The sequence below is a fragment of the Parambassis ranga genome, chromosome 3 (genome assembly GCF_900634625.1).
Source record: "Parambassis ranga chromosome 3, fParRan2.1, whole genome shotgun sequence".
Classification (NCBI taxonomy): Eukaryota; Metazoa; Chordata; class Actinopteri; family Ambassidae; genus Parambassis; species Parambassis ranga.
In genome coordinates, this window is record NC_041024.1 from 14,485,013 (window position 1) to 14,507,259 (window position 22,247).

General features: G+C 42.4%; 1 protein-coding gene across 1 annotated transcript in view; it reads left to right on the forward strand.

Moving 5' to 3' along the window:
* Positions 1-22,247, forward strand: part of mafa (MAF bZIP transcription factor a) — a 60,704-nt gene that overhangs the window by 7,111 nt on the left and 31,346 nt on the right. Inside the window, exon 2 of the mRNA XM_028402545.1 lies at positions 1,328-1,393. Within this exon, the coding sequence (XP_028258346.1) occupies positions 1,328-1,355 (28 nt within the window). The 3' untranslated portion in view covers positions 1,356-1,393. The remainder of the gene's footprint in view (positions 1-1,327; positions 1,394-22,247) is intronic.

A 22,247-nucleotide genomic window follows, 5' to 3' on the forward strand; every position in this document is an offset into this window, starting at 1 on the left:
ATAATACGTATTTTATCACAGTGCGCTTCTTGCTTTCCATACATTTCTTTTTTTCTTTGTTGCAGAAAGGGTGCTTCAAATAGACATTAAACAGATACACGTGGTGTCATTAGAGAGCTGTCCTTGAAAGACTGGCTGCAGGTTATGTTGGTAATGAGGTGGTAGGGACTTGCTGGGGTAATTTTATATATCTGTAAATGGACCCAAACCAAAAGCCTGTGACTTAAATAAATGCAACACCCATTTCTCAGCAGGGCCAGTGAAAAAGGTGACTGACTGAAAAAAAAGTGACATCAAAGTGACATAGTGGTGTCAGAATTTTACAAAGAAAAAATAAAACACCACTATGAATTATATCATTTGAAACTGTGGAGCTACAGCAGGACAATGCTTGTCAGAGATTCAAGTGGGATTTAATCATGTAGAAGAACTATAATTAATATTTTCCCCTATTCTGTATTTCCAACAGGTGATTGTTCTGGTATAGTTTGCAGCCAAAACTGTGATAGCCATCATTAAAGTTTACATTTTTTTGATTAAGAAGCAATGACGTGTTTTTCTGCTGCAGTAATATCATCATGCTGCATCACTGCTGTTTTCCTGCAGCTTCCATATACTTTGTACAAGTGAGTTATGTGGCATTTATTTGAAAATCTGATGATTTAAAATTTCCTTCACTGCAGTGTATTGGCAGTGTATTTCCACAACTGTCATTTCCCACAGAGCTTTAAAGGGCCCCTGCTTGGCATTAGCGCACAGGGAAGCAAAGCTAATGCTCTCACTGGTGTAACAACATTTATAGGGGATATGTATAGCTCTGTTCGGACCCACTGAAAGAAACATGCTTATGTGTGTTTTATTAGGGCTGCTTATGAACATTTAGTTATGGGAAAGCACATTCTATTATCCTCCACCCTGCAAGATAAATACCTTCCATTTTAGAACAATTAATTATGTAATCCAATAAAATAAATAGGAAGAAAACCTTTTGCATTAAAGTATTGTGCCTTTTCTGTGTGATGGTGCGCTGTATGCTTAGATATTTTAGTTTTGTCTCTTGTGGTTAGACTGTTTTGATGCATGGGTTCTGCCTGTAGAATCTATTTGCATGCAAATTTTTACATTTCCCTGCGCATCAAACGCTTACTATGATACATTTACTGTATTTCAGCAGACAGACAAGGTGAAAGTGAATCTCACTCGGAATGATTCTGCTTGTTTCTTTGTGATTGTTTGCAGGTGTGTGTGAGTGACACACACACACACACACACATGAGACAGACACCTTATAGCATTCTGATGTTTTTGATCTCATCTGCTTCTTTAGGTCATCAAGAAAATTCCTCCACCTGTGATCTGAAGCCCCATTCCTCTGTACCCTCGGATCCTTGAGGTAAAATATACTTTTCCTGTTTCTGTCATTTTCATTTTCTATCAAGTCACACACGCACAAACACAAATATTGCTCCTTAAAAGACATCACAGCTACCGGTAATATAGACATGATTAAGAACCATGTTGTATATATTACAAAACCACAACATCTGCATTAACTAATTATTAATTTTAGATTCCATTATAAAATAGAGAGCACATAGTATTGAGTGTTTAAAATGTCTGTGAAGGATTCAGATGTACCTTAGTGTGTCATTTTCTGTTCAAATACTGCAGTTTACTAAAGAGTACACACCTTCTTTAGGCTGGAAATCTTACTCTCCATTCCATCTCTCTTTATCTCCACATTACAATAACTTTGTCAGGAGTTGTATGAATTTTCGTACATTACTTGAATCCACAAAAAAGAAAAATCGTTTTAAGGCCGCTGCACTACCGACATATTGTAGCAGGATGTAAGTTACATGTCCAGATTTTGTCTTTGTCTCAGAGTGAAGAGTAAGCTTCTAGACTTTAAATCAATTCATAGTCACAGAGGAACCTGGGCAAATTAATACTATAATTTTAACTGATTGTTCCAAAGCGAACGTCCATGATGTGCTTGGTCATGACGTTCAAGAGTGACAGAGGCACTGAGCTTGAATTGATGATCATCGTAAAGTAGAATACACGGCATGAATCTGTGCGTGTGTGTGTGTGTGCATACATGTATTTGTATCCACTCTTATTTACTTGATTGTGTCTAAGTGGGGTGTGGGATCAGTAACTGGCCTTTCTCCAGATCCACTTAACTTCAGGAGGGGATGCAGGACAAAAGCCATCAGGAAAGACAAGGACAAATCATCTTTAGATGAAGTGTTTTAAGTGCTCTCATTCTCCTCCCACGTCACCAGTGTGAATTAGGTGCCCTCTGCTCACTGCTAAGGGGTGTCAAATATAAACAATGCCAAGAGAACGGATGTTAAACGAATGAAAGTGGAAAACCATGAGGGTGTCTATCTTAGTCAGCCTCGTAAATCTCAGTTCCCGTGCCATGCGTGATACTGATGATGCTCTCTGACAACCTGCCAGCTGAGCTTAGAGGGGCTACGTGCGGTGTGGTCTGGTCGATCCAGTTCTTAGCGGTTTCAACCATAGCAGACGTTGGAAGCAGAGGCTTGTCTTTGTTTTATGCAAATCCATGCATATGAGAAGGGGTGGGGGTGTGGGGGAGGGGGGTGATGAGCAGTCTGGCCACGTAGCTCCAGGAGGACAAGCTGAGTGATGGAGACGGAGAGCCAGGTCTTAGTGTCCTTGCCTGGGGAAAGAGTGTCCTGACTCCAGCCTGGACTGCTTAGACACCATGTCACTGTGCCTCTACCCCACTATTCCAAGAGAAAAAGATCCCTCCATGCACAACTGTATTTACTCTGTGAGATGGAGTTGAGTATGGAGATAAAGAGAGGTTAACATTAGTATGAAACTGCCAGTGTGTCTCACCTGCGACTGGTGAGGGTGGTGTTATAAAGGCAGGTACCTCAGGGGTTTGCCATGCAAAGAGACACTGGAGTTCAGAGCCCAGCGGGGAGTTGAAGGACCCAGAATATGCTGACAAATATAAAACACCAGGTGTGTGTTTATGCACTGTAAGTGTGTAAAAGAGGCTCTGAGAAACAGAGCAGGCTGCAAATATAGACTGGGGAAAAAGCATGCTTGTGTTATGATGGTAAATTATGATCACACGGGTGTACTGTGAAGGCCAATTTGTGATTTTGATGTGAACACGGCCAGTGGATGTATGGATCTATCTATGAAGTGCATTCATTTAGGCTATACATTAATCTGTTATAAGGTATCGTTTTGTCATTAGGGGACATATCTGCCCACATTCAGCACAGAAAAAGATATGATGCATCAGAAAGGTGCTACTGTTTTAGCTACAGTCTATTTGCAAACATAGCAGCAGTCAGGCTTATTGCCAAGTGTAGCTGCAATGTGTTGCCTTCCCATCCCAAACACAGGATCTCTGGAGAACATGAAGCCATTTCTTTACAGGCGTTTCTTACCATGTGTGTTCTTGAACACTGTTGATTATAAAATATAAAAGTGAGGATACGAAGGCCTATATGGCCTGTGCCTCCTGCAGATACAGCCAGCAAATAGAAAGTATTGGTCACAGCAGTGCAAGGCCACGGAACACGTGGCACATGTATGGCAGGGTGGTTTAGGGGAAACCTGCTGAAGCAGCATCACCCACACACACCACATCTCATCACAGCGATCAATTTCCCATTTTAAAAATGTGAGTGTAGTGCGGCTAATATGTCTTCTTAATGTTTTCAAAATAGTTGTGTTCCTCCATCCTCCCTTGCTCAGCCTCACACAGAGCCACATGCTAACGGTAACGGCTGGTCGGAGGCTCTTCTGTCACAGAGAGCTCTATTTCTGGGTGCCAGGATGTTGGTCTCAGTCGTTGAGGGCAGATGAAATCGATCCAGATTGACCTGTCATGTGGAGGAGAAAATGAATGTGATAGAGGAGGGGTGCAGAGGCCATAGAGAGAAAGGGGCAGAGCAGAAGTATAAAAACAACCTCCTGCTCCATATGGGTCAAAAGTCGAAGGATGATTTATTCAAGACTGGGTGCTCCTTCCCCCGCCTCCTTTCTGCTCCACCTGCCTCTCGGAAAGGAGTGAGAAACTGGAGACTACTCAGGAGGAGCTGACTATATTTAGCATTGGTGACCGAAGACACCGTGGTCTAACTTTAAAGTTAAAAATACCAATACCCATGTACAGTGTGATGGGCACAGCTTGCGTCATTACTAGATGGCAAGCACATTTCTCAGCTTGGTTCGGTGAGAGTACAACGCAGCACAACACATTTATTCTGCAAATGATTAAATTTATATATGTGTGATTATAAAAGTTAGGCTTTAACAAGAAACTAAAGTATTGCTCCTAATTGTGAAAATAATAGCAACAAGAGAAGGAAACAAACAAAGAGAGAAAGGAAGAGTGAGATTTATGGCTCCATTTGACTATGAAGTGCTACTAGATTTAGCTCAGTGTGTTTGGGCAGAGCTCCACTTTGCTAATTATTTTCCTGTGGCAGAGTTCTCAGCATGGTGCTCCTTTCTCGCTCTGAGAAGAGAGGCTCAGTGGTAAGTGCTTAGTCAGCCCAACAGTATCTCACTCTGGGTGTGAGATACTGTTGGGTCTCTGGTGGACTGTAAGGGAGGTGGAGTGGCGAGAGACCAAAGCTACCACAAGGTGAAGTCTTTAGAGTGAGAGCAGGCCCATCATCACTCATCAGTAAAAGGAAGCAAAGTAAAATATGGCTGTGGGGGACAGTGAAGGAGAGAGATCTCATTCTGCATCAGGGGGCTTAAAGAAAAGGGTTCGCTGAGGGTCCACCCATGAAGACACCAGAAGAACCCAGCGAGTTAAAAATGAGTAAATACATAGTTTGTTTGGATTTCTCTTTTGATCTCTGTGACAACCTTTTACCATTCAGTCCAGAGGAAAGTGTCATCACTTTCTGTTTCTCTCTTCCCTCTCTATTTATAATCCAATGTCAAACTTGTCCCTCTTTCTATCTACCCTCCTTTTTAGAGTGACATGCAGCTCCTCCTCTCCTGTCTGCCCTGCTATCCTCTAAATGACTCTCCTCCCAAACAAACTTAGCTTCCTTCCCCTTGCCTCTGTTCCCACAATCCCTCTCCCTCCCTCCCTCTTGCCACCTCACACTGCACCTGCTTCCCTCCCGCTCTCTCTGCTCCCTCTCCAAACGTCACTTTTCCCCTCCTCTCCTCCTCCACATCTATTCTCCCCCTCGTTAGCTTGATGAATGGCTTCACTGCAGGGAAAGTGCTGATTTTCATCCCTCTGTCTGATTTCTGCTGGCTGTTATTAATTTCAAACACTCAGAGAAAAGCAAGTGAGTCAATAAATAAGGAAATGAACACACTTCATCCTGCCATACAGCAGCTCTTGCAGTCATTCACCCAGGGTGCAGGTCCTCTGTGGAGGCCAAGTCTGCATTTCCACTGATAGGGTCCGGCTTCACATATAATATTTTCAAGATAAACGTGTTCCAGTGTCACCACATCGTATCAAATGTTTCAGACAAACAGAACCATTGGAAGACAGGACTGTACAAAGCATCTCTGAGGAGACTTGTCCTCTCTCATCTTTGGTTTTTCACACCAGTGCAGCGTTTAGGACAGTGAGAAAGGTAGGCAATGAGAAGCAGCAGACTAACAGAGTTATTGCTACACATTAAACGATTCTGTCCACACAGTGTGGCTGGGGCTGTATGTCTAAGTGCACATTACTTACATTCCAGGCTTAATGCTTTGTGCTTGCCTGTTAATGTCAACCACAAATAGCCTCTAATAACAATACAATTCTCTCAATTTCTTGCCATCAAACAGGAACATTTGGACCAAAAGTTGTTATTCTCTGTTTTATGTCTTCAATTAAAGTGTCAGGATATTTAATCAATCCAGGATCACCATAATGCATGCACAGACAGGGAAATTAAAGCCTAAGATATTATCGCACTCTTTACAAAGTGTTTAAACAAACAGTCCGGTGGGGTATCCCATTAATACATGAGACACATACACATGTCCTCAGCTGTGTAGTCATTGCTCTGCTGCCACAAGGCTTATGTTTCCTTCGGCAATTAAAACAATATTTGGTATCACATACAACATACACACTTCCTTAATTTGCTGATACATGCCTGACACCAAGTGCTGTGGTTTGACAACTTTAGCAAGGCATAGATTCCCAGAGGGCCCAGACATCTCCATGACAAGTGAGAGTAAATACTGATAAGGAACAAAAGATAAGGACAAAGTTGTCAAAGACATGTAGAAAATGTACACATGCTTGCAAATATGTCACTAAGCTTCTGTCCTCTTCATTTAATCTATAAATGCATAAATGCTGAATGTCAAGAGCATGCAAACTCATGCAGAGAGGAGAGGAGAGGAGAGGAGAGAAGAGGAGAGAGAAGAGGAGAGGAGAGGAGAGGAGAGGAGAGGAGAGGAGAGGAGAGGAGAGGAGAGGAGAGGAGAGGAGAGGAGAGGAGAGGAGAGCCTGTATTATTAGTAGTAGCTGCAGGGGGAGTGGAGCCTGTATGTCTGCTTCATGGCTCTGTGAGCGCAGACATAACTATTGTGTTTACAAGGCTGAGTTGCTCTTACTGTTAAATTATTGGGGTGGGGGCACGTTAAAGTAGGAGGAACGGAGGAAAGAGGGAGGGGGGAGTAAATATTTGTCCCTCTCTCTCATAGTTCTGGTTAACCAAGCAGAGGAATCCTAGTTGCCTTTTATAATTACAGAGTTTGGGTAGTGTCACTGTTGGAGAGTACGTGACCTCAGAGACCCGAAGGAGGAGGGCTCTCTGTGGACACGGAGTAGCGAGTGGGCCTTAAGTGTGGAGGTTGGTGAGCGACACACTTCTGCATGTCGCTTGAGGCATGTTCGGCTAATGGCCATGTGTCAGAAGGTTACTCTGTGAATTGAAACACAGCACAAGCATGCTGGGTCAGATCAGGCTGTGAACTTTGTTGGCCACATCACTGTTGTCTTTTTTTTTGCTATGAAGTGTGTGAGACCCCTTGGAAAGAACGTTGTGGCAGAGATGACAGCAGCATTGAAGACACACGGTCCTACTTTGGCTACTAAGGAGACTCTCATACATCTATCCACAGCACCTTCACTGCTTTGCCATGCTTAGTGTTTTTCTCTCCTTCCTTTCTATCTGTGACCTGGTGATTAAAGGAGAGTGATGAGTTCACAGCTGATAGTGTCTGGTTGCGAGGAGCGGAGAACAGTGTAGGATGACATTATCGGAAGCGGCTGCATATAGATGCTAAGACAAAAAATAAAAAAATAAAAAAAGAAAGAGAATACTATGGCGTTCTTCTCTCAGTATAAACTTCTGTCTGCTTGGATTACACTAATGACCCCTGACAAACCATAATAAGACACATGCATCTCTATGGATACAAGCCATGACCAAAGGAATGACTCTGTGTTTACTTTACAATTCAGCATTCTGTAAAATGAGCCTAAAACTAAAATGTCATTAGTTTCCTGTTGTATCCTTAAACTAATAGGTCGTTCTCAAAAAGTATTCTCGACATACAACCCAATATGCCACAATCAGTGAGAGGGATGTGAAAGGAGGGTGATGGAGAGGGACAAAGCTTTCCCTCCGTCCCTGCGGCTGAAGTGGAATAGTTGTGGTGACGGGTTGTGACAGCTGAGGGAGCGAGGGAGCAGGAGGGGAGTATCACTCCAAAATCCCCAGGAAACGGAGAGGAGGAAAGAGTAATTTAGGATGAACTGTCTGCCGTATGCTCTCTCTCTCTCTGTTTTTGTTGTCGTTCTCACATTTGGACAGTGTTGTTCACTCGCTCTCTCTCTCACTCACACACACACACACGCACTTTAAGAGATATTTATTGTATAAATTCTTTCATTAACTCTCTAGTCACTACATTATCATAATGATTCAGCCAATAAGTATTAATATGGGCTGCCTGGCTGGCTCCCCTGGGTCAAAATTAGACATACGTCAAACACATATGCCATACCAGAATTAGTTACACACCGGACCAGCACACTGACTCTCATTTCCTTTCCTCGTCTCTTGATAGTATCCCTAATAGACCTCTCTCCCAGTGGCACACTGCTGTTGCAACATTCACCTACTATTGCTTTAATGAGATGTCTGTGCTGTTGTGTGTGTGTGTGTGTGTGAGTGCCGATACGATACGTGCTTATGTGTCTGTGTGTGCCTGAGAAAGAAAGATGTTAGCGATCCTTGTGGCCCTGTTTATCTCCACCCTTGTGTTGAGTAGAGGGAGGTCAGAGGCAGGGCTGCCTGTATCCATCTCCATTCCCACGGCTGCTGTCTCACAGGCACACTGGTCACAGGAGGATGAAAAGACTATGGATTTTTTTCTCCTCCTCCCTACACTCACCAGAGCAGGAAGATTAGACAGAAGATGAGCACAGCCTGGCCCATTCAAAGCAGCTTTAAGCCCAACACTGGAAGCATCTGACCTGAGCTCCCTGGTTCATGGAGCATGAGTGCACACAAGACCTACACACATGTACACACAGACATCGACTCAGACGAGGTTTCTTGCTACTTTTCTGGTTCAAAGCTTGGCCATAGCGGCGCCTGGATGTTAAACGCTGTAATTGTGACCTCTGTATATTAACAGGCAGCAAGCACACACACATGCTCCTCCAGACGGAGGCTGACAGTTGCAAGTGCGAAAAAAAGGATATTTTGGGGAAAACTTGATAGACAATGAGGTGAAGCGAGTCAGGAGGGAAGAGGAGGGGGGAGACATATGGGGCAGGATGGTGAGGGACAGGGAGACTGATGCAGGCAAAGAGAAACAGGGAGATAACATTCAAAGCTCTGCTTCTCTCAGTAGCAATTAAAATAATTTCTGTATAATTTGAGAAAGGCCTGAGCGCCTTATCAGTTTCTGGATAAGTCTCCTCCCACTTCTCATCATCCTCACCCAGCTGCATGAGAGGCCCTGGTGACTGAAAACTGACAGTGTACACTGATAGTTGCTACCATATGGCTGCCTCCCCTACACTCAGTTTACTTCAGCTTTTTTCCCTCCTGCACAAACACTTTGCAATGCATGTGCTTACACACACACACACACAGAGGCACAGTTTGGAAAAGACAGAATAAGATTCTGAGGTTCATCTAACTGTACATGTGACAAACAACACTGAGAAAGCTTTTGCATGTCTAATTGAAACTGGGAATGGAAATTTTGATTAAAGCAACAACGTGAAAGAAAGTAGCACATAAGAGAAAGAGTGGGCGTGCTGCAATGTGAAACTAAACAGTCCCTGAAATGTATTATCTTCTCTATTTATAGGGGTTAATTGCAAAACTAAAAATAGCAGCAAATAAAACTCAGCACACTCAGGTAATGAGCAAACATGGAATAACATAAACATATATAAACACATAGGGATTTAGCATTTTGTCCGATTCAATCGCAAGGCAGTGTTCAAAAAACAGCGGGGGCGGTGGCAAGGTGGCAACAAGGCACAACGTGCATGGTAGCAGTTAGTTGAGATTTGACTGGAGTCAGGCTTGTGGGCAAACAGAGGCCTTCTTTACACAGGTAGGTTTATGGGAATCCATCAACTGAAGATTTATTATAGGTCAGTGTTTTAAAACACAGAAAAAAACAACATCCCTCCTGAGATACTTTCACTCTAGATAATCGCTAAGTTCCTCATGTACAGTCTACAGTGGAATCATTGTGGTCAAACTGTTGCCACTGGCTGTGACAGTTAACATGATGTGACAACTGACTCCAACCTTTCTGCTGATTTACACAAACAATTGTGGCAGGACATGGTCAGTGGCAGTTATGGTGGGGTTTGTGTGTGTCTGTATGTGTGTCTGTATGTGTGTGTGTGTGTGTGTGTGTGTGTCACACTCTGTCAAGCAGTCTGATCTGAGCCTCAGCTTTGGGTCAAGTGTGAAACGGTGATGTGCTGTTTTTCCCAGGCGGCTCCAAACTGTCACCAAGAGTACGAGTGTGTGTTCTGAGAAAGAGACAGGAGCAGATAGTAAAACAGAGAAGTTGGTGTATCAGGGCATCCGATTTAAAATGAAATAAAAAAAAAACAAAAAACAAAAGTCTAAATGATATAGCTCCTACATACTAGGGTATTGTCTGTTTACATGGAGAAGATTTATGCCCAGAGCAAGGCAGCAAGGTGATAGCATGTCTGAATCATATGGGAGGTTTTCTTGTTGTTCACGGACACACAGAGGGCGGCGTTCCAGTGAACAGGAGGTGGGTGCAGTGACATAAGCAGGGCGCAGTGCCCCTACCAAACACCATACACCTACATATGGAAGGGTCAAGGGCGTGCACACACTGGCTTACACTTTTTTTATTGTGAAGTGTAAAACATTCTAAATAACAATACTGATGATGTATTTCGATCATTTTAATATTTATTGAGATTATTTATATTATGTATCGCATGCTGCTTAAAATGATTTGTTTCAGTCTGTGAACAAATACAGTACAACACAGAGTGCGTCTGGTTCCATACACTTGGCAGCATCCTGCGCGCACACACTGTGCGAGTGCTGTAAATAGCCAGAGTGTGTCGTGCATCTCTGCTGTGTTTGGACCTATTTTAGAGCTGACACAGGAAACAGGGCCATTCTGACAGCCACCCTGCCAGCCGGTACTGCACACAGCAGCCCCGGAACCTTCTGTTACACACACACACACACACACTCACTCACAGACATGCAGGCATACACACAGACAGACCAGATTTTTCCATGTTAACAACCTACCAGTGCCTCATAGACTTCCACGAATCATTTCATTTCCTTTTTAAGTCATCTTTTTTTCATCCCTCTGTATAATTCCAGTTTTCCACAAACTCACAATGGAAAGATCTTTCACAGAAGCCCCCTGCTGTGTCACTTGGCATTTTCTGCATCTTCCATCTTGTCTTTATTAATGTCCATTTCAAAACTTTCAGTGGAGCTTTTAATTCTGTGCCAAGTGAAAAGACTCTAGATGCATTTCTGTATTACATATTCATACATAATGATAAGGAAAACAGTAACGCTGGCAGGGGGGAGCTCAGTTACCCCAAGACACAGGTTTCTGCTTTCCGCTACATAAGACAGCTGGAGATCCGATGCTGTGTACAGAGTTAATTTAAGAGTTAATTCATGTTGTTAGCTTTTTATTTTTTTCATACTGTTACAATATTTTTTTTCTGCTTGTCCTCCGGGGTGATGTAATTTCATTCAGGATCTTTAAAAAAATCATTCATTCTGCAAATACTCCGAGGGATTCGGTGATACAGAAGCTGAGGCTGGCTCAGTTTAAACCTAAATGAAGCTGCATCCTAGCAATATGACAGCACTAGCTCATTTAGAGACCGTTAGCATACAGACATAAATGCTTCTTCAAAAGGCTGCAGCAGAGCCCCACTCACCCGCCTCTCATATTTGGGGTGGAAGATAAATTCTGCAGGCTGCTCCTGCCTTCCTCTATGTAATTATGTGCACAGTGATGTGCCTTTATAGCCCACCTAACAGTCGGAAATTATCTCCCGGAAATGAAGTCCAATTAATTGTGGCACTTTGCCGGCGTACGTGTGTGCAGAAACACAGTAATGACACTTAACGGGAAATTGGCTCCTGTTGAAATAATTAATAAATAATGCGCAAGGTGAAACAACCTTGTCTGATACTGACACACGTAACTTGTTCTTTTTTTTTCTTTTTGTCCCCCCCACATGTACACTTCAATTCATTGAACTTCTCAGATATAACGAGACATAAAAAAAAACGGTCAGATACAATAATTTTAAATTAGACATGGCCGGCCATTATTGATCTCAGCTAAAATGGGAAAGTCTATAAAAGGAAACAGCAGTCTTTTAGGGTCACTGACATACTGTGTCACACCACAGTAGCTCTCTATTGTTGGGCGCACTGTGATGAGTCAGCACTTTTGCAGAATAGCACCTTTTGTTTTTGTCCCTGGGAGTCTGGGTGTTCTGCCCAGAACTACTGTCCAGACACAAGCCATTCATGATTGTGTTGGATAATTGTTCCTTGCTTAAATATTTTTAAGTATCTAAGTTTGGTAAAAGGTGGATAAATAATGATCTTCTCACAAAAGAAAAAAAAGGATTTAAACACACAGCCATCTGATCACAGGACGTATTGTCAAAGGCTGATGATATGACTTCACTATGTGTTCTTCGTAGCAGTGAGGCAGGACGTGGACGTTAATGATGGTACGCTTTTAAAACAAACTCATATCTGTTTTAAGTTGTAGTTGTGCCAACGCCATCTTCATCAGGTGCTCATGCAGATGTTGGTGCTTCTGTCCACATTCACACTTATTTATGTTTTCATGTTTATAACATTCACATCCACTACTCCATTACCTTAGGCCGCTTTGATCTGCTTGGTTACACATAATGCTTGTCTGGTCAGTGTGTGAGTGCGTCTGTGTGTCTCTCTCTCGCTGTCTAAGGGCCATCTATAGAGCCATTCAGCTCGGCAGTATGGCACGTAAATGGCAGCGGAGGGGTGTGAGTGTCAGCCGGAACGTGTGCTTGGCAGGCAGTGGCTTTGCTATTAGCAAGCGCTAACAGTTTTATTATTAGAAAATAAACGGTGCGCTGCAAAACTCTGAATGTTATTAGCACCTCACCATCTGGGTCTGACAGCTGTGTTCAGCCACCATCATGGCTGAACTGCTAAAGGCTATATCTGAAATCTCCACTCTTTATCTACAGCACTTTCAGTCTCATTCTCTGCTTGTCAGTCTGCATCTCTTCCTCTCTTTCTCTTGTTTTGTTCAGATATTGAGACAATTCTGACTGTAAAATGTGCTATATATATAAATTTGAATTGAATTGAATATAAAGATGGATACATGGATAATACATGAGCAAAAACTAGTAGGCAGGGGAAGCTTTTCACATTTTTTGATATTATTATTTTTAGGTTTCACTTGTGTTGGTAAGCTTAGAGCCTACTTATTGTCCTAATGAAGCTGTTAGACTAAAACAAAACCACAACAAGAAATCTTGTACCATCTGCTCCCACAGAAATTCAGTCCTATTATTGTCTTATGTTTGTGCTTGGTTGTCTGTGACCTCTTGCATGTTAACCTCTAAAAAATGTTGCTTTTATGCAAGTTTGAAAGTCTGTCTGCAGGGATATGATTCTTTTTTTTTTAATGTTTTTTTCTCCCCATGTGTGTTTTTCTTTCCCTATCACACAGCTTTGCAAGGCTTTATTTAAACAGATAACCTGCTACCAGAAGCCCCCAGCCAGCCCCAAACCTCCAAACTCCACTTTCTAGCTTTCCATTCTTTAACAACAACCCCCATCGAAAGGAGACACCTCCAGAAATTAACACTCTTATTGCAGACACTGCAGAAAAGCACACCCTCCAGTGCTCTCTTTCTCCAGCAGAAAATACTTTTCTCCACTAAAACAGGCCAACTGCTTCTAGGGGTGCATCTCCTGCACTCAACCTAATCTACATGCATACTTACCTTCCCTTATATTTAGGGACGTCGCTACCAGGCAGCGTGAAGGACTCTGGATGCCATACAAATCTATTTCACATATAGATGCACAGGGCTAGCATACAGGTATAGAACGCAGAGCGGGGAAATGTATGAATGTTTTCAATTTCACTGACCCTGTTTTGTATTGTCTCACAGTTATCCGCTGACTAATTCTATTTATCTGAGAGTTTCTTCACTGTCTGGTAGGTCAGAGACCAGTGGTACAGAAGGTCGTTTTTCACCTCAAACATTTGGATAATAATACATTGTTTTGTTTTGTAATTTCTGTCTGTTTATTTGTGTTGTGTGTATGACACACATCTCTCTTTGTTTGGAGAGCTAGTATCAAATGTAACAATTTTACAATAACCTAAAAAGAGACTTTTTTATTTTAGTGAACACATTTTCATTGCAACTAATGCAGTTACTAAAAGCTTCCTAGCAGTGGGTGTAACCATCATGGAATTGTGCATAAACATGAGTCAGGCAGGGCATCTTAAGTCAACCTCCCTATGTTGTTAGAAATTCTGCATAGAAATCCTGAAGTTGCCATTGTTGGACAAACTGTGACATGGTCTGTAATTATTGTTAGGCTATGTATGCATTTTTTTCATGCACAAAGCTAATTTTAACATGAAAGTATAAACACTGTCAAGTACGGCACAGAGTGCCTGCATTGTTAAGGAGTTAACTCTTAATGTTTGGTTTTGACGCACAGAATTACAGCTTTTGTTTTCCCTTTTTAAAACTTCAAGAGTTATTAAAGGAGTTGTGAGTCATTCTGTTTTAGGACAGAACTATGCTTTAATTTGCAATAGGCTAATTATGGGATTGGATGCAAGAAAGAGAGCAATTTACTGATTTGTCTGTGAGTGGATGCTGAGCAAATGAGTCATTCTAGGCAAGGAAAAAAAAACTCATTTGTTTCTGGACTGTTCTTATCTTTTTGCCACCCAGCTATTCAGCTATTTATGTGGCTGAATCAACTGAGAGGAAGGATATCTTGTTAAAATACGTAACACAACGCTGACAGTGTGTCGTATTTCCTTCAGCAGCGCTTAAAAAAAGTCTAAACAAACAGTTTGTGAAGTGCCATCAAACACTCATTTCACTGTGTGTCTGATGTTTGCAAAACGACCATCCTGTGCTGATGGTTTGTGTATGTTGATGCAACTAAATGTACACATCTGTGTGGTGCATGGTTAATGCACTTGACTGGAACCTGACCACAAATCAAAGTGATGGTTGGCGAGTACCACATAAGAGAACAGAAATGATGCAGATAAGTGTCGAGATCAAACAGACCATCCCCAGTCGAAAGCTCCCCTAGAGGGGCAGGAGGGCTGCAGAGCGCGAGTCAGTGTATATCTCATTTAGTGCAGCCTGCACCGCAACCACTAACGAGGTGATAACACGGACAGGCGAGAAGTTATTAGGTAAATGAACTACGATCTGTTATGTCACTTTTCTTTGCTCCCCCTCTCTCTCTCTCACACTCTGTGCTACCACTGTACAGTGGCACTTTTCTGAAAAAATCCATGTGTAAATACAGACTTCAGTGACTATATAATATGTTGGTCTGAAGTGAGATCAGAGCTGAACATGGCAGACAATGGGACTCTGAGGACAGATGAGGAATGGCATTGATGAGGGGCTTCTGTCACTTTTTCTAATCACTGATACAAATCTTCAGAGGAAGAAGAAAAGGTCTATTATACATGTTTTTTACACATTTGAAATTCGTTCTCTGCATTTATTTTCTGTACATGTATTTTCTGTGCATGTATGTACACACATACATGCACAGAAAAATACATGTACTTATTTATTGTCTACTTGCAGCACACTATAGCACAGCCTCACACACTTCCTGGGTTAAGACAGGAGCACAGCAAACTACCACATTACTGATTTTTATCATGTATAACTAGCTGGTTGCAATTTATAATGTAAAGCTTTTCATGAAAGCAAGTCATACTTCATAGGATGTATAGTAATGAGTTTTTATGGTGGCAAACACTGAATGAATGTGTGTTCATTCTGCTTTTAGGCACAGCATGTAGAGTGAGTAATTTTATAAAAGATCACAAACAGAAATGTGGGAAGTGGAATGTAGTGGATCAGTTGGCAAGCAAGTGGTCCATGTTGTATCTCTTTAAATACTCAGATAACTTATATCATGCACATATAAGTTTCTGCCATGTGGTTCGCTCCTGTCAGGCGTGGGAAATAGACAAAAAGCCAAAATTATCACGAGTGTGCAAGCTGGTGATAGGGTTGCTCTGTCTGCTGCTTAACATGGACAATGAAAACAAGCAGGCACTTCCACTCACTTCCTGCCTGAACTGACAGGCAGTTCACCATCAACCTGAGTCAGCCTTAACATTGGCACTTGAAGGTTCAGTGTGTGTGTATGGAATCATGTGCAAACAGACCAACCATCTCCAACCATGTGTGGAGTGACCATGATCATAATTATGGGAAACTCGAACCCATCTGATGGAACTTTAGGAATATGTTGGGAACTGTTACCACCTACAGTGTACATGATAAAGTCACAAATGTTTTAAACTGTTCCTTTTTGTCTTCTTCTAATTAATCTCAGGTAGTCTGGGGTTCAGCAGACTCTGATTAATGACAGGGTGGCAGATGGCTTTATAACAGGTATTCCTCTCCAATGACAGCCAAATTGTTCTGTGGGAGAAATACTGACTTATCTCACCTATTGTCTTTGTGGTACAAATTCAAGCACACTTTTTACACTTTGGCTTTTTACACTTCCTTTTGTGTTTTTAATCGCAGTGTAACACTGTCAGACACTTGAGTTTTCTAAGAGGAAAGATTTGATAAGTTATGTCTGCTGCAGGAAATGTGCAGTGTGTGCGCACGGGCATGAAGGGCGCTGTATGTCGCGAGTACTGCATTGAGAAAATGTTATTACATAAATGGACTATGCAAGACAAAGACTTTGATATTATCATAATTAAAAGTGAGCAGCACCATATGGTGAGAGAGAGGAGGTGCACATAAACAATCAAATTGAAAGCCTTTCAGTGAGCAGAAATGCTCATTTTTCAGCCTGAAGAACTGACAAAGTCTAAACATACACCTTTCTGTAACCTTCTCCTCTCCTCATTCTGTATGTGAGTGGATGCCTGGTCAGTGCCCTGGGCCTGCGAGGGGTCTACAGTATGCTCCAGGAATAGTCCAGTCACGTGGCCACTCTGTGGGATCTGTTCCCCTGGCAGGAAGCTGTTATATGGTTACAGTTATTTTTGTTGTCTGTCTGGGGATAGTTTTTACTGCGCTCCAGAGGATCAATAATTGTCATAAAAAGACTGCGTCAACCGGTGCCCTCTTTGAGCAGGACAGTGAGGTGGTGGTGTGTAGGTTAGGGAGGTGTGTGTGCACATGTGGAAGTGTACATTTATTGTTGTGTTGAGACATGCGAGCGTGCAATGAACAGTTGGAACTTTGTGTATACATTTATATGCTCTCAAAGGCACATGCATGCACAGAAATCTATATGTTTTAAGTATTTATTTAATAAAATGTGGAAAAATGTTACCTGAGAGAAAACTAGCTGTAGACAGTGCAATGTGTGAGGTTTTTTTTAGACTTAATATAAGGACAGGTAGATGTAGGACAGTTACAGTGTGTAACACTTTGACCTGCCGCGTCCGTCTCTTTTCTCATGTGTCCCCCATTTGGTCTGCAAGGCCACACCACATTCCCTGTATCATGTCTGCGTCTTTCCTATATCTTGTCTACTGTATACAGTATATGTGCCACCACAGCCCTGGAGCTGCAGTCAGCCCTGGGGACTGAGAGAGGAGGTCCTATAACAGCGCAGGCAACGGAAGCTGGCTCCCAGCTAATTGGTTCCTGTGTTAGCGGCACACAGAGACGGTGTCAGAGTCAGCACTTTCCCTCCCTCTTCCCTCCCATTCTCCATCCCTCCCTGCCTGCCAGCCACAGATGCCGCAGGTTTGACATCCCTTCAGGACACATGCCTGAGCTAATATGTGCATTGCTGGATGTTTGAGTGTTGACAGAGAATTTAGGTGTGGCCCTGGTGCTGCCAGTTTGATATATTAATCCAAACAGCTGCAAAAATACATTATGAATGTAGAAAAAAGTAAGAAAAAGAAAAGCCACATTTTGAACTGAGTCTCTCTTTTATGTGTATTCCTGCTCTCAGAAAATCTGCACTATATCCACTGATGGTCAGTGTGTATTTATTGGTGCTAGTCTATCCTTCTGTACATGCAATCTTGTCTGTCCTTTGCATCTGTCTCAACTCACAGCCCTCTCCATGCGCACAGCAGATGAAGGTCACTGTGTAACTCTGTTTATATCCCCCCTCCTCCTAAACACGTACCAACCCTCCTTCAGCTGATGGTCCCAATGACAGGGAAGGTAGACTCTAGTCCAGGTAATCACAGCTTATAGGTGTCTGTGTTGTAAAAAAGTGCAGGGGTGCCTCCTCGGTGAGTGTGTGCAGCTTTTCATAGTGAGGGAGGAGTTGCCCGCAAAGTGCATCCCACTGGGTTAGAGAGGACTTGAAGAAAGCAGGCCTTGTCCTGCTCTGATCACAGAGTAGGTGTCTGGCTGGACACAGCCTGGTGCTGTGTGTTTATCTTCGCAGGTTGTCTTCTCACAAATGTGCTCAAAGTTTGTGAGCCTCTCGCTAACTCACACCAAGTATTATCCTTTACATTCTCCTGTTCCTGCCAAAGGGTGAATACTGTATGTCTGTGCTGTATTTCCTTGCCATTAAGGTTAATCAGAGTCTGCGAGGCTCTGTTCTGCTTTTTAAATATTTAGTAACTTGAGTCACTTAAATAGATGTTGCCAGGTTATTGAAGGCTATGAAAAACAAATGAAATGTGTTAGTGTCAGTGAGTGTTTAACACGTCTGTGAAGTGAAGGTAAGACATGAACACGCAGTTCATGACACACTGCTGGTCTGCTTCAAAAAAGCTTTACAAAACACTGTGACCTCTGAGGTAGAGTGCCTCCCACGAGACGCTTTGTGTGACAGATCTTTGTCTCCTGTCACACTCTTTAAATCGCTGTGGTCTCCCTCCAGCCTGTCGACTCCAGAGATGACCTCCTGTTTGAGGGAAGCAGCCCAGGCTTGGCCCATTCTCTGCCCCCACTACATTAAACATTGATGGAGCTGTAAGGGAAGGCTGGAGCCTGTCTCCTACTTGTGGTCTGGCCCTTGCCTATAGCAAGTCTCTTTTCTGGCTGCAAGCAGTCTCTCTTTCAGCTTCTCTATCTCCTTTTGTGATTTATATATTTGCTATCGCTGTGGTTATTTGAATGTGGTTGAATAAAGCTGTCTGCAGCAAGTGCTACTCGGCACAAGGAGACACATCAAATCTCAAGAAAAGAGAGTGATAAGTGTCTGCTGCTGCCTGTGGCCAGTTGCACAGCAGTGAGACGTGACTTCCTGGAAATGACTGTGTGTATTTGATTCTTGTATTTGCATCACTGTCTGTGTGTGGTGCATTTATGTTATGCATTATGACTCTTACCACAGAGCACCGCTATATGAAAGGAAGTGGTAGGAGACAGCTATACTTTCCTTCCTTTATCAGTGTCTGAGTGTGTGTGCTTGTTTGTTCCAGCACTGCGTACCTTGCTATCACTTCATTTTCTCAAAAGTGTTGGCTTAACTGCCCCACAATAATGCTATGATCAAATCATTACTTAAAAAAATGGAGTCAAGTGTATATGCAGTGTGAAATTTACTTATCAATAAGGCCAGCAGAGCAACTCTCAGTGACAAGTCCAAACACCAACACTTTCAAGAAGGATTTAGTTACCTCCACCCTGCCTCACCCATCTAGCCTTACCCTAGGAGATCTGTCCTACAGCAAACAAGTGGTGAAGTTCAGGAGCATACCAGACCTGATACACAGTCCTGTTAAAGACTCTAAATGTATTTATAGTGCGCAATATGAGCCAGGCTGGGGTATTAGACAGTGAGAGAATGAGAAGTTGTAATGTACCATGTGTGAGAATCAATGTCTGGTGTTTGTGTGAATGAGCGAAGTCTAGAAGCCTAGGAGAAAGCATGGGCTGTGTGTGTATATGTCTGGATGGCTTGAGAAGGCTTGTGTTAATTAGGAAGGGCATGCAAGTTTATAGACATATTCTGGTGTTTTATTCTGACAGACTGGTGTGTTGAGACAGTCTACAGCCAGATCTACACTGACCCCTCTGCTGGTAACCTGCTATACCACCCTCAGGCAGACATCCACACAGCACAACCCAGTACAGTAGGGCTATTCTCTGTTCTGAATTACACACAGCAGAGATATGATACATCCTGTGAGCACCATGTAACACAAGAGCAGCACACTTAAGAAAATAAGATCATGGCGATGCTGTACACACACACATACAGAGATTATAAATGACTGCAATAAAATGTTTAACTGATGCGATATACTTCTGACTTTTCTAAAGAAATGTTTGAAAAAATCATCTGTAAAATAAGCTTATTAATTTCAGGATCTCAGAAGAGTTGTCTGCTTTAAGCGGAGAGAATCACATGAGAATAATCCTAAGTGAAATAATCACAGCTCTGAGCAACAGCAAACGGGGATGAATAAATAAGGCTGACTAAATAAATGATCAGTGATTGTTTGGCTCTAAGTGCTGTTGCTGTAGCTCCGCATCCTGATTTAGTCGAAGCCTTCAGCCATCCCTCAGCGGAGCCATGGTCTTAGCGGAAGAGAAACGGCTAAAAAGCCCCATTCTTCTTCATACCTTCAATATTCAATGAGAGCGCTAATTGCACCGCGCTGAAAGAAAGAAAAAAGGGAGGGAGGTGCAGCGGGGAGGTGGGAGGGATCTACTGGCTAATGGTCCGTAGGGGGAAAATAAAGAAGAGGAAAAAAGGGGGATTTAAAAAGTTAGACATATCCTCAGGAGGTTCCTTCCTCTGTGTTTTTACCTGTGCGTCTCTTAGCTATAATGCTAATGCTCATTAGCCAGTCTGTGTGATATCCGCCAAATTACGGCTACTGTTAGCGACCATCACCGGGAGCACTCTAGTGAAGCAAGTGCATTGAGTGGTTACGCACACGCTCCTCTGTTGTCAGCCGGAATCCAATTCTTTTTTTTTTTCTTTTTTTTTTCCTTTTTTGTTTTACCTCAAAAGTTAGTCGGAAAGATATCTTGGAATATATTCGCTCAAGGTGCACCCATTTGTGAAGAAGATTGGGGATGCATATGCATTAAAAAGTCTTTGTGTGTATAAAATGCTAGCACAGCACTTTAGCCTTCCTCATCCTTCCAACCCTGTTTCTCCCTTTAATCTTTGGCTGAGTTATAATACAATAAGTCTCTATAATCACTGGATCTCCTTTTCTCGACTACCTGAGATAAATGAATGAGCTTAAACAGGAAAAGAGAAAATGGCAAAATAAATAAATAAATAAAAATAAATAAATACATAAATAAATAATGCAAACTGATAATAAAGATGATGATACAGTAAACTGTATAGAGTTGGAGTTTTACAACTGAATATGCTACTTATGACCACAAGGGGCAGCATGGACAGCATGTCTGTCTCAGGTACTCAGCTGCAGCGTCTCCTCTCCCTTACAGTCAGCCTTTTCACTGTCCCCTGGTATACGGCAAGTGAAATACTGCTGATCGAAAGTTTTTCTCATAAATCATGCCATCCACCAAACAAAGCAATAAAGATGTTTGTTTGCATTATTGAGGGAAAAGTATTGCCTTAGGTCAGCTTTAAGCAGTGGTGTGTGCGTGCATGCATGCATGCATTCTTAAAAATACATGCTCACTTGCGCCTGCCAAGTTTTTGTTTTTTTTTGCTTGTGAAAAAAGTAATTTGTTTAAGAATGGCATATTTTGTTGAGTGTTCTTTTTACCACACACACACCTCAGTAATGGTATTTCTGATTGCTCAGCCAATGACAAATCAGCTGCGTTGTGTGTTTGAGTGTGAGAGTAGTGATGGGAAAGGGGCATACAGTATACATCTACATACTGAAAATATTCGTTCGGCTGCATGTCTGTACTTGCGCATAGGACTTGCTGCTCTTTTATGTTCCAGTTTTGTCTTTGGGGATCATTTACAACTCTTGACAATTTTATAACAAGCCATTTGGTGCTATTTATGTTGATCACTCATGCTGCCAAGCGCAGGCTCAGAATAAAAGCTCTTTCTGGACCCTCAGCTTTACTTTCTCTCTCTTCTTCTACTTTCCCTGCTGCAGTGTGACTGTGGCATGCACGTTTGCACTGTTAAATGCTTTGCTTTGTTGTTAGGTGCACTATGCACTGCTACCAAATATACACTTGTGACGTACGTAAAAAGCATTAACCCTTGCATGACCCTTTCCATTGTGTGGTCTCTGAGTCACATAGATACCTAGATAAATACAAACAAGTTCACTACATGGTTTTGTTTTTTGTTTTGTTTTTTAACAAAATGACTCAGACATCCCTCTGAGATCACAGAATAAGTTTCCTGTGCCACAAACTGTCCCTCCTGGTTCAGGACACACACCGTACCTGTGTAAGATAACGTCCACCTGCTGGCTAATTAGAGAGAAACCCAACCCAGGTTGCTATCAATAGGATCCTCTGCTCAGATGGTCAGTCAACAGCATTCCAGATTAAGCCTGAACCTGGTACACTCATTAAAACCAAACCCAAGTATTCGCTTTGCGGTCATGAGGCT